This window comes from Humulus lupulus, chromosome 3 (genome assembly GCF_963169125.1).
Source record: "Humulus lupulus chromosome 3, drHumLupu1.1, whole genome shotgun sequence".
NCBI classification, from domain to species: domain Eukaryota; kingdom Viridiplantae; phylum Streptophyta; class Magnoliopsida; order Rosales; family Cannabaceae; genus Humulus; species Humulus lupulus.
In genome coordinates this window covers 8,489,498-8,500,577 of record NC_084795.1, presented here as the reverse complement: position 1 = coordinate 8,500,577, position 11,080 = coordinate 8,489,498, and the positions used below count along the sequence as shown (strand labels likewise).

At 35.7% G+C, this 11,080-nt stretch overlaps 1 protein-coding gene across 2 annotated transcripts; it reads left to right on the top strand.

Moving 5' to 3' along the window:
* The first annotated feature begins 818 nt into the window (after nucleotides 1-818).
* LOC133821998 (protein TIFY 6B-like) lies at nucleotides 819-4,233 on the top strand. 2 transcript variants are annotated; one of them, XM_062254192.1, is made up of 7 exons: nucleotides 819-1,146; nucleotides 1,886-2,082; nucleotides 2,361-2,653; nucleotides 2,749-2,839; nucleotides 2,938-3,271; nucleotides 3,412-3,484; nucleotides 3,738-4,233. In XM_062254192.1, the coding sequence occupies exons 1-7, from the start codon at nucleotides 1,059-1,061 to the stop codon at nucleotides 3,847-3,849; spliced, it is 1,188 nt and encodes a 395-aa protein (XP_062110176.1). In that variant the 5' UTR covers nucleotides 819-1,058; the 3' UTR covers nucleotides 3,850-4,233. The 2 variants fall into 2 exon arrangements, with proteins under 2 accessions (XP_062110176.1, XP_062110177.1); XM_062254193.1 differs by having other exon boundaries at nucleotides 821-1,146; nucleotides 3,427-3,484.
* Nucleotides 4,234-11,080: the final 6,847 nt, after the last annotated feature.

Sequence of the window (11,080 nt, the reverse complement as noted above, 5' to 3'; positions counted from 1 at the left end):
ACGAGAACCTGACAGAAATGTGATTGTGATACCCAAACCCGACCCGACGGGACCCTCAGGTTGAACCCGACCCAACCCGACCTTTCGGGTTTCGTCACTTTTTAGGGTTTTTCGGGTGCGGGTTGAGTTTGTCCTACGGGTTTTCGAGTCCATATATGAACCTTTTTAGGGTTTTCGGGTGCGGGTAAAAAATAAAGAGTGAACCAAAAAGAGAGAAAGAGAAAATAAAAAAAAATGAGGCTATTAGAAAAAGTAAATAATAAGATTATAATGTTAGTGTAGGGTGACACTTTTTGTATTTATGAGTATGCAATATGAATATAAACTCAAATTTCCCTTTAGATTATTTAAGGTTCTTAAATTTAATTACTTTACCTAAATTTATTCAAACGTTGCGATCAAGAACTACTCATTGGCAGTATGAGTTGTGTTGATATATATATATATATTGATAAAAAAACATAAATACACTAAAAGTATATTTATTATTTTAAAATAGAAATTAAAAAAAAATCGTGCATATTAATTGGCGAGCCAATTGTTTTCACTTGTGAGGCACACGTCAGGCTCTGAGTAGATGACAGTACAAAGCTACAATAGCACCGACAGCTGGGCAATGGGCACACAATCTGGTTTTCTTCGACCTTTGTTGAGCACGTGTTGAGTTACCGGACAAACCGGTCATTCTTACAGGATCTATCGGTAGCTTTTTTGTTTTGCACCTGCTAATTATAACCATTTTTTTATTATTATTTTTTACGTACAAATGGGAGAAAATAAATAAATAAATAACGGTCAATATCTTATATATAACTACTCTCCCTTCCCCTGAAGGAAAAAAAAAAAAAAATCTCTCTCTGCTTTTTTCTGTAGTTGTAAGCTTTTCCTTCGTCTCTCTCTTTAATCAGAAGTTTTTGTGGGTTTGTGGCCAAGAGGGTTGGTTTGGTGGGCAGAGAAGTAACTGGAGTTTTTCTATCTTCGTCTTTTTTTCATTTTTGGGTTAGTTTGAGCTGGGTTTCAACTGGGATTTTGCTTATTTCTTTTCTTGGTAGTTGGAGATGGAGAGAGATTTCATGGGATTGAGCTCAAAAGAGTCAGTGGTTATGGTGAAGGAGGAAATTGCTAATGATGGGTGCAAAGACTCAGGTTTGTTATTATTATTTTTTTCTTTAAAAAAAATAAAATTTTCTTATAATTACAGTGTTCTGTCACAGTTCTCTCTTTCACTATTATCTATTGCATGCTTTGAATTATGCTGAAATTTTAATTCTTTTGTGTTTTTTAGTACTGGGTTTTGCTCTGAATTTCAAGTTATTGCCCTTGGCTGGTAGTAGATTTAGAACATGTGATTTGAAAAAAAATGGGGAAAAGGGGAATTAAATGGGTTTGTAATTAAAAAAAATCTGTGAGAAAGAGAAAGTCTTTTTTTTTTCCTCTACGGTTTGTAAACCTTTCTTTGCATGGTAAGTTAAACTCACTTGTTTTAGTTGTGAACTAATGCTAGTTATGGTTTTTTTTTCTTCATAATTTTGGCAAATCAAATTCTGTGAATAATTTACGTTTAAGAAATGGTTTCCATATGGTATGTTCAAAAATCCATTGATTGCTGGTAATTCGTGATATGTCATAGGTTCAGCTTTTTGTTAAGTGTGTATCTTGAAAACAATCAACCACTTCATGCTCGTTCATGGCCTGAGAGTTCTAGTTTCTGTTGAAGCTTTTAAAACATGTCTCCCAAAAACTTTTTGCATATACATACGATTATTAATTCATATTATCCTTCACAAGGGTGGATTTTGTTCATTCTTGCTTGAGTATACATAGAATTTTATGTGGTTTATGACATCCAACTGAGAGTTGTTGGTTACGTTTTTGTGATTTTAAGGTTATACCAAGGGTTTAGGTGCTCAATGGCCTTTCTCAAACAAGGTTTCTGCTCTGCCTCATTTGATGTCTTTCAAGGTTGGTCAAGATGATAAGGCTAGAAAAACTATGCCAGAGTCTATGTCTTCTGGATTTGGGCCTCTCCCAACAGCAGATGCATTTGAACAAAATCAGAGACGAGCTATGCTTGAATTCCAGGTTTGTATTGCCCTTTTGATTATTTATACAATTGTTTGTGTTATAAGTTTTATTCTTTTCTTTTCTTTTTCTATAGTTATTAAAATATTGTTATGTGAACTTATCATAAATAGGATGGTGTTGAGACTTTGGTGATGATTGTAGAGACTTGATCTCTACATGTTCAATCCATGGTTGTTCTGCAACCTTAATAAATACTTAACAAAACCCGAAGATATAGGTTTCTTGATCCCGTTGTTGCCTTTTCTCTTATCGATTTTTGGGTTTTTACCATATAGAAATCCTTCAATCACGATAGGCAAGGTGGCACTCAATTTCCCCTGACAGCATATCCTGCGCAACATGATTTGTATTCTGTGCACCGTTCTCATGATGTGAAGATGTTTTCAGTTCCAAACCAAGCAGTTTCTGTTTCTATGGGAAATCCTTATTTAAAGGATCATTTTGCTGTTGCTGGCCAGAATTTAGCTCCCGCTTCTGCGAAGCAACCATTGCTCGGAGGAATTCCCGTGGCAACTCAGCATTACATTCTTCCAACTACATGCTCAATTGCTGGTATCACTGAACCATGGTAATTTGACTCGATTCTTTTATTGTGAACAAAGCGTTTATAGTTATGTAATCTGAACATGATATACTAAAAAAAAATCATATAATCTGTTGTAGGAATAATGTTAAGGCCGCTGGATCTCCCGCTCAATTGACAATTTTTTATGGGGGTTCAGTGAATGTCTATGAAGATATCTCCCCTGAGAAGGTCTCTCTCTCTGTTTCTCATCTCACATACATTCACTTATGCCAGACTTTGTCTATCTTTATTCAAGTCATGTAATGAAAAATTATATGGGGTTACAGGCACAGGCAATTATGTTCTTAGCTGGGAGTAGTTCTTGTCTGTCTTCTAATGCATCGAATTTGAAAGCTCAAATCGTGACACCAAGCTCAAAGTTGGGAGCTCTTGATGGTCTCCCAATAAATCAGCCAATAAATACACCAAATTCTGCAGTTTCAAGCCCACTGTCAGTCTCTTCACACACTGGTGTGCCATCAGGGAGTGGATCCACAAGTAATGATGAAATAATGTCTGCTAAAGCAGCCAGAGTCCATTCTACCTCTTTGAGCAAAGTGGAGCCTCCCAAGATAATGAATGCAGTTGGATCTGTCGCTGCAACTGCTTTGATGCCTTCTGGTATGCTTTTGTTATTTAAACCATTACAGTTTGGAAACTGGAATTATCTATCTTCTGTATGCTTCGTCCGCCATATTTGAATTCAATATATTCATTTGATCTTCATTTTTTTTGGAAAAAAAAAACCTTAGTTTGCTTAGCTTTATCTTTTGCAGCCGTTCCACAAGCTCGCAAAGCATCTTTGGCTCGGTTTTTGGAAAAGCGCAAGGAAAGGTCAGTAATCAGACAAGATATCTTTGTTTGTAAATGTCTTATGTGCTTGAGGAGACAGATTAAGCTTTCTGTGAAACTTATATGTAATCTATAACCAAAATCTGAGCTGAAATTGTTATCCAGTTACTATGTCCTTTACGAAATCGAAAAACAAACAAGTGATTTAACCAAATGCTTCTTGATTAGAGAGAGCCAATCAAACAATAGACAGTATAGAGAGCTGTTGACTTGAGGTCTTCTTTGCACATTGCAGGATGATGAATGCAATACCATACAACTTCTGCAAGAACACTTCGGAATGCACTGCCACCGAATCCAACGGTGCGAATTTTTCTGCAAGTACGGCTGTAGACTCTATCTATTAGCAAAAGGGAAAATAGCCGTGTGACCTATGATGCAATATTATTAGAAAGGAAATTGCTGAAAATTTTATGCAGCAAGTGAAAATATGTAAACAAATGGTTATTCTTATTATTATCATTATCATTATTATTATTATTATTATTATTATTATTCTTGATCAAAGAAACTGCTTATCTTTGACTATTTTAGATGTTAAAGTACTGACATTCATATATGCAGCTGGTTTGTAATTTTCCCACCTATCTTTTTAGTAGGATTATGTTATAGTGGGATTATTGCTTCCTTCTCTAGAACATTGGTTACTCCTTTGTAACTAATCTTGTATCTTTTTGTTTTGTGTTTTGCAATGTGGAAATAAGTACCATAAAAAATATTGTTATGTGCTATATTAGATAATCCTTTTGCATTTTCCTCTTCTTGTTCTAGAAAACTTTTGGCATGTGAAATGCATCCATTTAGGCTCCAATTATTGAAGAAGAAAATATGTAAGTACACTAGAATTTCATTCTTGTGGAGATCTAAATTTATATTATTATCCACAACAATTTCCAAGTAAATGCAAACAAAAGTTAGATATTTTATTTTTCATGTCTAGTGTTGGGATATGGGGTCAAAGAGAGTTCTTAATCTATTTTAATAACAAATATTATTTTTTTAAAAGGTGGGTTTACTAAGCATGGACACCCAAAATTAGTATTGACTAGTGCTGTTTTGTTTATTGAAAGTTTGGCTATAGTAAGTGGTTTCATCTCTTTTTTTTCTTTGATCTGAAGTGGTTACCAATTAGGAGTGGACCTACTTATTTTAAAAAAAAAAAAAAAAAAAAGAATATCAACTTGGTGGTGTGATGTGGAGATCTATTGGTTGAAGGTGTAATTGAGATGGGATTTGCATTTATATCCCAATGCTAGCTTTCTTTTTATAGGAAAGGTCTTGATTTAGCATAAAAGTTCCTTATAAGGAACTTGATTACAATTTTAAATATGTTTAGTAGAGTTTTATTATATATAACTAGTTGGACAAGTAGGTTTGTTTCAAGTGTTGATGTTTCTCAAAATTTAACATATTATACACAGAAATGGAAAATATATTATATATTTATAAATGGGTGAGACTATTCCCACCACTATTTGTTCCTTCATCATCACTTCTAAATAATTAGCTAATACTAAATATACTATTTAAATAAATGACCACAAGTGGCCTCATTAAATATCAAAAATAAAAAATTTAGTTTTAAGCACACCTCCAAATATTTAGTATATCATTTATATATTCATTATTTTATCATTTTAAGAAATAATTATATCATATATTTTAATTTTTTACAAGTATAGAAATTAAATATTATAATTGTGACTATTTATTTTGATTCTCATAAGCTATTTAAAAAAAATTGAATTATTTATGTTTATATTTATTCTTATTTAAGTTAAAGTTAAAATTTGTGATTAAGTTGCTATATTCTTTTAAAAAATATTTTTTAATTGAAGAGTAACAAAAAGGCTTCATTTTTTTAACAATAAATTATAGAGGTGAGATTATTTTTCTTAAAAAAAATTATTATTGATTTACTGGAAATAGATGACATAAAAAGGGTGTTTGTATACACTTAGCTCAAGAGATTAGGTCTATAATTATTATTATTAAGGATAACACTATTTTAAATCCTTTATTTTTTTTAAGTACTTATTTGGAGCTTTTATTTTAAAAAATTTTTTTGTTGGACCTTGTGTTTAAAAATTGATTCAAATTATTTTTATGAAATTAACTTTATTAAAAATATTTTCAAATATAACCTCATAAAAGGTTGATTTCCCAACTCAAAAGACTATATAAATAAGATCTAACAATTTTTTTTTTTACCAAAATTGAATTTATGAAAACAGTTTTAATCTTTAAACTAATTTATAAAACACAATATTCAAAATTTTATTTTTGGAAAGAGATGCCCAAAATAGTATTATTCTTCACTATTATTATTATTATTATTATTATTGTATTAAATGAGGAATAAAGATAGGGGTAGGGGTATTCTCTTATTTTAAGTAAGTAGGGTAGGTTTTTTTGGTCCAAAAAAGATTGGTAGGCAGGCGGTTATGAGATGAAACAAAAATCACGTGCGCGCATAAAGACACATGTGGGGACACAAACAGCTCAACTCAACTCAACTCGACTCAACAAGAAGAAGTGGGTGGACTCATTTGGTTTTTGTATGGCTGATATGTTTTTCCATAATTATCCAAAGTTTTTTTTGGGTTTTTCTACAATTTTGAAAAAATATTTGCCGGTTGAGGGTTTTCAGACACGTTTTTTATTCTGCTGAATAGAATTAGATTTATTTTTGGGGGCCAAGACTGTCAAAATTTATGTATTTAGGTACACTTTTGTCAAAGTTTCGAACCACTCAAACCATATTAATTAACCTATCAAGTCCTTATCAACTATGAATTGTGTTTGTGTGCATCACATGTTGTCCCAAAAATTAAATTAAATTAATAAAATAATTTCATTCCATTCCACTACCCAACAAGACAAGTGGTACTTGTTGCTAATTACCACAAATTTTTATTGTACGGTATACACGTCTCATAATTTTTGTTTTTCTTGGTGTGTGGTTAGAACTTTAATTTTTTTTAATAACATTATGCATTGCAGTTATTTTAAATATTTTGCAAATTTTTTAATTATAATATAGATTTGTTCGAGTTATTCGGCATGAGATGATCTTTGAATATTAATTAGTGGTTTGGTCATAACGAGATTAATTTCGGGGCTCGGGGTGAGTCTCGCGTAATTTGGTGATTAGTGCATTACCGGGAATTAAATGGTACTGTGATATAATTTATTAGCATTTGAGAATATTGGGAATAACGGGAATTGGAAGACGTTAATTATGATTAACAAGATAGGGGAGAAATGACAATTTTGTCCTTGGTGACTGTTAAGGGTTTTACTTAAGCCTAGGGGTATTTTTGTCTTTTGACTTAAGGATATATGTGAACTTGAGAAAGCTATAAAATGTCATAAGATGAAGCCAAAACAGAGCACTAGTTTTCCTCTCCCACGAAGCTCCAATTGAGGATTCAAGCTAGAGAATCAAGCCTTGAGGGTTTAGGATTGTGTTCAACCATTGAAGATGGTTTAATCTTGAGCTTGAGGTAAGATTCAACCATGAAATTTCTAGTTTTTACTCTGTTTTGAAGTTAGTTTTGAGCTAGAACTTTTGATTATAGAATTGAGTAATTGGTGTGGTTTTTAATGGTTCAAAGCTTGGGTTTTGTTGTTGGAATGTTGATTGTGTTGTGGTAATGCTTGGTTTGGATTTGGAGATGTTTGAGTAAGTTTTTGGAAGGATTAAAAGAGGGAAAAAAACAAGGTTTTGATGGGAGAAAACAGAGGCTTTTGGCTGATGGGCAAGTAGGGTCGCGGCGCTTGGGAGGCATGCCGCGGCATAGGGTGCAGGAGCTTGAGGCTGGCGGCTCTGTTTGGGAGGCGGGCCGCAGCATGGTGGGGGTAGGGTCACAACTCTTAAGAGTATTTTGGCAAGAAATGTGTTTTTGTCCTGGAAACTCAAACCTTAGGCCTCAGGATCGTTCCTACTACCCGGTTTAGTAGGATTTGACGTCCCGGAGGCTAAGTCTTGGTTCGGGAACCTTTTACTATTCATTTTATTGATGGAATCCAATATTTGGTTATTACTAGGTGATCGCTAAGGGACTATATAACTGATCGTTCTCAGGGTCATTCTTTTATTATTCCACGCTCGAACCAGAGGTAAGAAAACTTCACCCCATACGTGACATGCATGGTTATTCATGAGACATGTTGAGTGTTTAAATGTGGATATTGATTACATATCAAATTCTTAGCAAATCTTGCTTACTTGTGAATGGCACTGACTTATTAGTTAGAATCGACAATGGTGTCGGTATTAATTGTGAAGCCGTGACTCATTAGTCAAGTTCGACAGTAGTACTAAACACTGGTCGTATAATATTGGCTTATGAGTCAAGAACGGTATTAGCGTGTTTAACGCAAGTCGAAAAGATTAGATCTAATCGACATAAGCATTGAATGACTCATCATGAGCATTAATGCTTGACCGACCTCAAGTTCGATGAAAACTAAAAGCGCTTGTCTAGTATAATGGCTAGTCACTCAGAGCCAGGGCCAGAAGGCCCAGGTGACTGCATCGTCACATGACTAAGGGTGTGGAACCCACACTAGTGACTCCATGGTCACTCACTTGGTTTACATTAGTGACTCGCTCATCTGGTTTAAGCTAGTGACTCCATGTTCACTCATTTACTAAGGGTGCAGAACCTAGGGCTGAGCATAAAATCCGAAAAACTAAAAAAATCGTATACATCGACCTTCCAAACATCAAAAAAACCAAAACCGATTAAACCAAACACCAAAAAAACTGCCAACGGCGCTGTTATCCCAAATATTTGAAAAGAATGACGTGGCAGTAAAATTGACACATGGCATGAGTTAGTGGGGTGATCTGGCTTAGTAATGGCCTAATACATCAGTTAAGGAATTGGACAGATAGTCAAGCCAAATACGCCCGATCGAAGAGAATATTTGGACTGGGGGTTGCTTGGCTCAGACCTCAGTTTGAAGACCCTTATAATTAAATTGGAGCCAAGTCCAAGAAGTTGAAGGGGAGGTTTGAATTTTGGTTCAAAGTATAAAAGCAATAGGTCCGATCGGACCTAATCTTAGGGGACCTCTTGTTAAGTTTGGCTCGAATGAGTTCAAAGAGAATGACCAAGGCTCAAGTTTTACTCAAGGGGAAAGCCACATAATGGCCGATCGGGTATGATGTGGAAGAGGTACACTTGGGCTTGAATGAGGTGAGGAAAAGTATACCTTGGACCATTTTGGTCCGAGGAGAAGATGTTGAAGTCCGACCGAGCTTTGGTTGAAAAGGAGATGTTGGAGTCCGATCGGACATACTCATAGAAGAGGTACCTTGGACCATTTAGGTCCAAGGAGGTGATATGTAAAAGGAGGCTCGAACCACCTTGGCCCAAGGAGAAAGGTCCAAGGTCCGATCGGACCTTGGTTGAACAAAGGAGGCTCGGACCATTTTGGTCCGAGGAAAGGAGCATTGTACCCGATCGGAGGTACCCATAGGAGAGCTACCTTGGGTCATTTAGGTCCAAGGTGTTGGTGTGTAAAAGAAGGCTCGGACCCTTCTGGTCTGAGGAGAAGAGTCCAAGGTCCGATCGGACCTTGGTTGAACGAAGAAAGGCTCGGACCATGTTGGTCCGAGGAGAAGAAAGTAGTGTCCAATCGGACATGATGCTTATGGGGTGCTTTGGACCATTTTGGTCCGAGGAGATGCTAAGAAGACATGGCTCGGACCACCTTGGTCCGAGGAGGAGAGTGCAAGGTCCGATCGGACCTTGACTGAAGGAGCCAAAGAGGGTGGTTTGAACCACCTTAAGCCAAGGAGAGAACCGTTGTGTCCGATCGGGCACAATGGGGGGGGATGCCTCGAATTTGCCCGAAGTAAGAAGCAAAGTAAGTACCCTCGGACGACCTTGGTCCGAGGAGAGCCATGCACATACCACCTTTGACCTACGTAAAGCTTGAAGAGTAGTCAACATGCATGAGAGACTACGTCAAACTGCCCGAAACTACTTCAGTGAGAATTGGTCCAAGCATCCGGGAATCTCTCAATCCTCATTTGAATTTAGGGATCAGTTGTATTTTGAATATTTATTTTGTAATATAAATATTAGGAAAATAATTAAATATCCCTATCTAAAGGGGATATCAGTTGAGAATCCCAAGTCTATAAATAAGAGTTGGGAGGATCGTAAAGGGACTTTTGGAAAAATCAAGAGTTAACTTGTGTTCTAGAGAGAGAAAGTGTTTTCCCTGAGAGAACCCCTTTTTGTATTCTGTAATATTTCACACTGAAGAAACTCAGTTGACACGGTTCATCTGATCTTGAGCGTGAATACATAATAAAATCTCTAAGTGGATTAGGCTATTACCGATCATCGGGGCTGAACCACTATAAAATCTCGTGTTATTTACTTTCATTGATAAAAACTGTCTGTTGTCGTTTATAATTCTCTTGAAGGTTTGTCGTAGTTGACGTTCTTACGTCGTTGGCTAAATTCACAGTCAACAGGCGCAAACCGCCACTGTTCGGTCGGTTTGAAAATTTTGTCCGGACCGACCGGCGGAACCAAAACCGACCGAACAATATAATATTATATAATTATTAATTATTAAAATTATTAAATAAAAATTTTAAAAAATATGAAATTATGTTCTATATATTTATATTTTAAAAATGTACAAAAAATGGATTCCAACAATCCAAAATTTTTAGTTTTTTAACTAAAACTTTCAAAAAAAAAAATTTAAATAAGAAATTCGGTTTGGTCAGTTTAACCGACCAAACCACGGTCCAAAACGGTCGGTTTTTTCTTTTAACTGGTTTGGTCGGTCAGTTTTTGGATTGCACCAATCCGGACCGAAAACCAAATTCTGGATTTTATGTTATGAAAAAATCGCCCAAACCGACCGATGCTCACCCCTAGCAGAACCTACACTAGTGACTTACACATCAGTCACTCATCTGTTTAGGGCTATAAGCTCTGGATGATTATCATAATCATCATTTGAAATTATATACATGTAGTAATGAGTTTTCTTGCTGAGCCTTGGCTCACGGGTGATATGTGGTGCAGGTAAAGGGAAAGAAAAGCTCACCCATCCTTGAGTGGAGAGCTTAGGTGGCAATGTGTACATATGTGGCCGCTTGACCACCACGGCCAAGGAGTTTCTCAAAGGAACTAAGGGTTAACCCTATATTTTGCCGCTTAGGTCGGCGGGTTGTAATTTTTACACTGTAATGACCATTTTGAATTGTAAATAACTTTGTAAACGTTTTTATGGGCCCATGCACAGTTTTATGTTTTAGATAAAATATATCATTTCCTTTTGATTGAGTTTTCTCACCTTAGCCTACTAATGACACCTTGATGCACGTTTATAACCAAATGACTCGATTAGCGAGTTAAGCACGGTTCAAAGCTCATAGTAACTGTCTTGGAGTAACCAGGGCGTTACAACTTGGTATCAGAGCGTGCCAAGGTTTAGGGTTCTTGTAAACTGGCTGGGCATGTACACTCGTCACTGAAGTCAAGCTCGACTCATGGTTTGGTAACTATTTATGTAGTTATATATTTAACTGCTTAAATG

Bases quoted from the DNA above. Each gene is read 5' to 3' on its own strand.
- LOC133821998 (XM_062254192.1), top strand. From the start codon at position 1,059: ATGGAGAGAGATTTCATGGGATTGAGCTCAAAAGAGTCAGTGGTTATG. The intron at 2,083-2,360 runs GTTTGTATTGCC...TTTACCATATAG, and splicing joins GAGCTATGCTTGAATTCCAG to AAATCCTTCAATCACGATAG. The intron at 2,654-2,748 runs GTAATTTGACTC...AATCTGTTGTAG, and splicing joins GCTGGTATCACTGAACCATG to GAATAATGTTAAGGCCGCTG.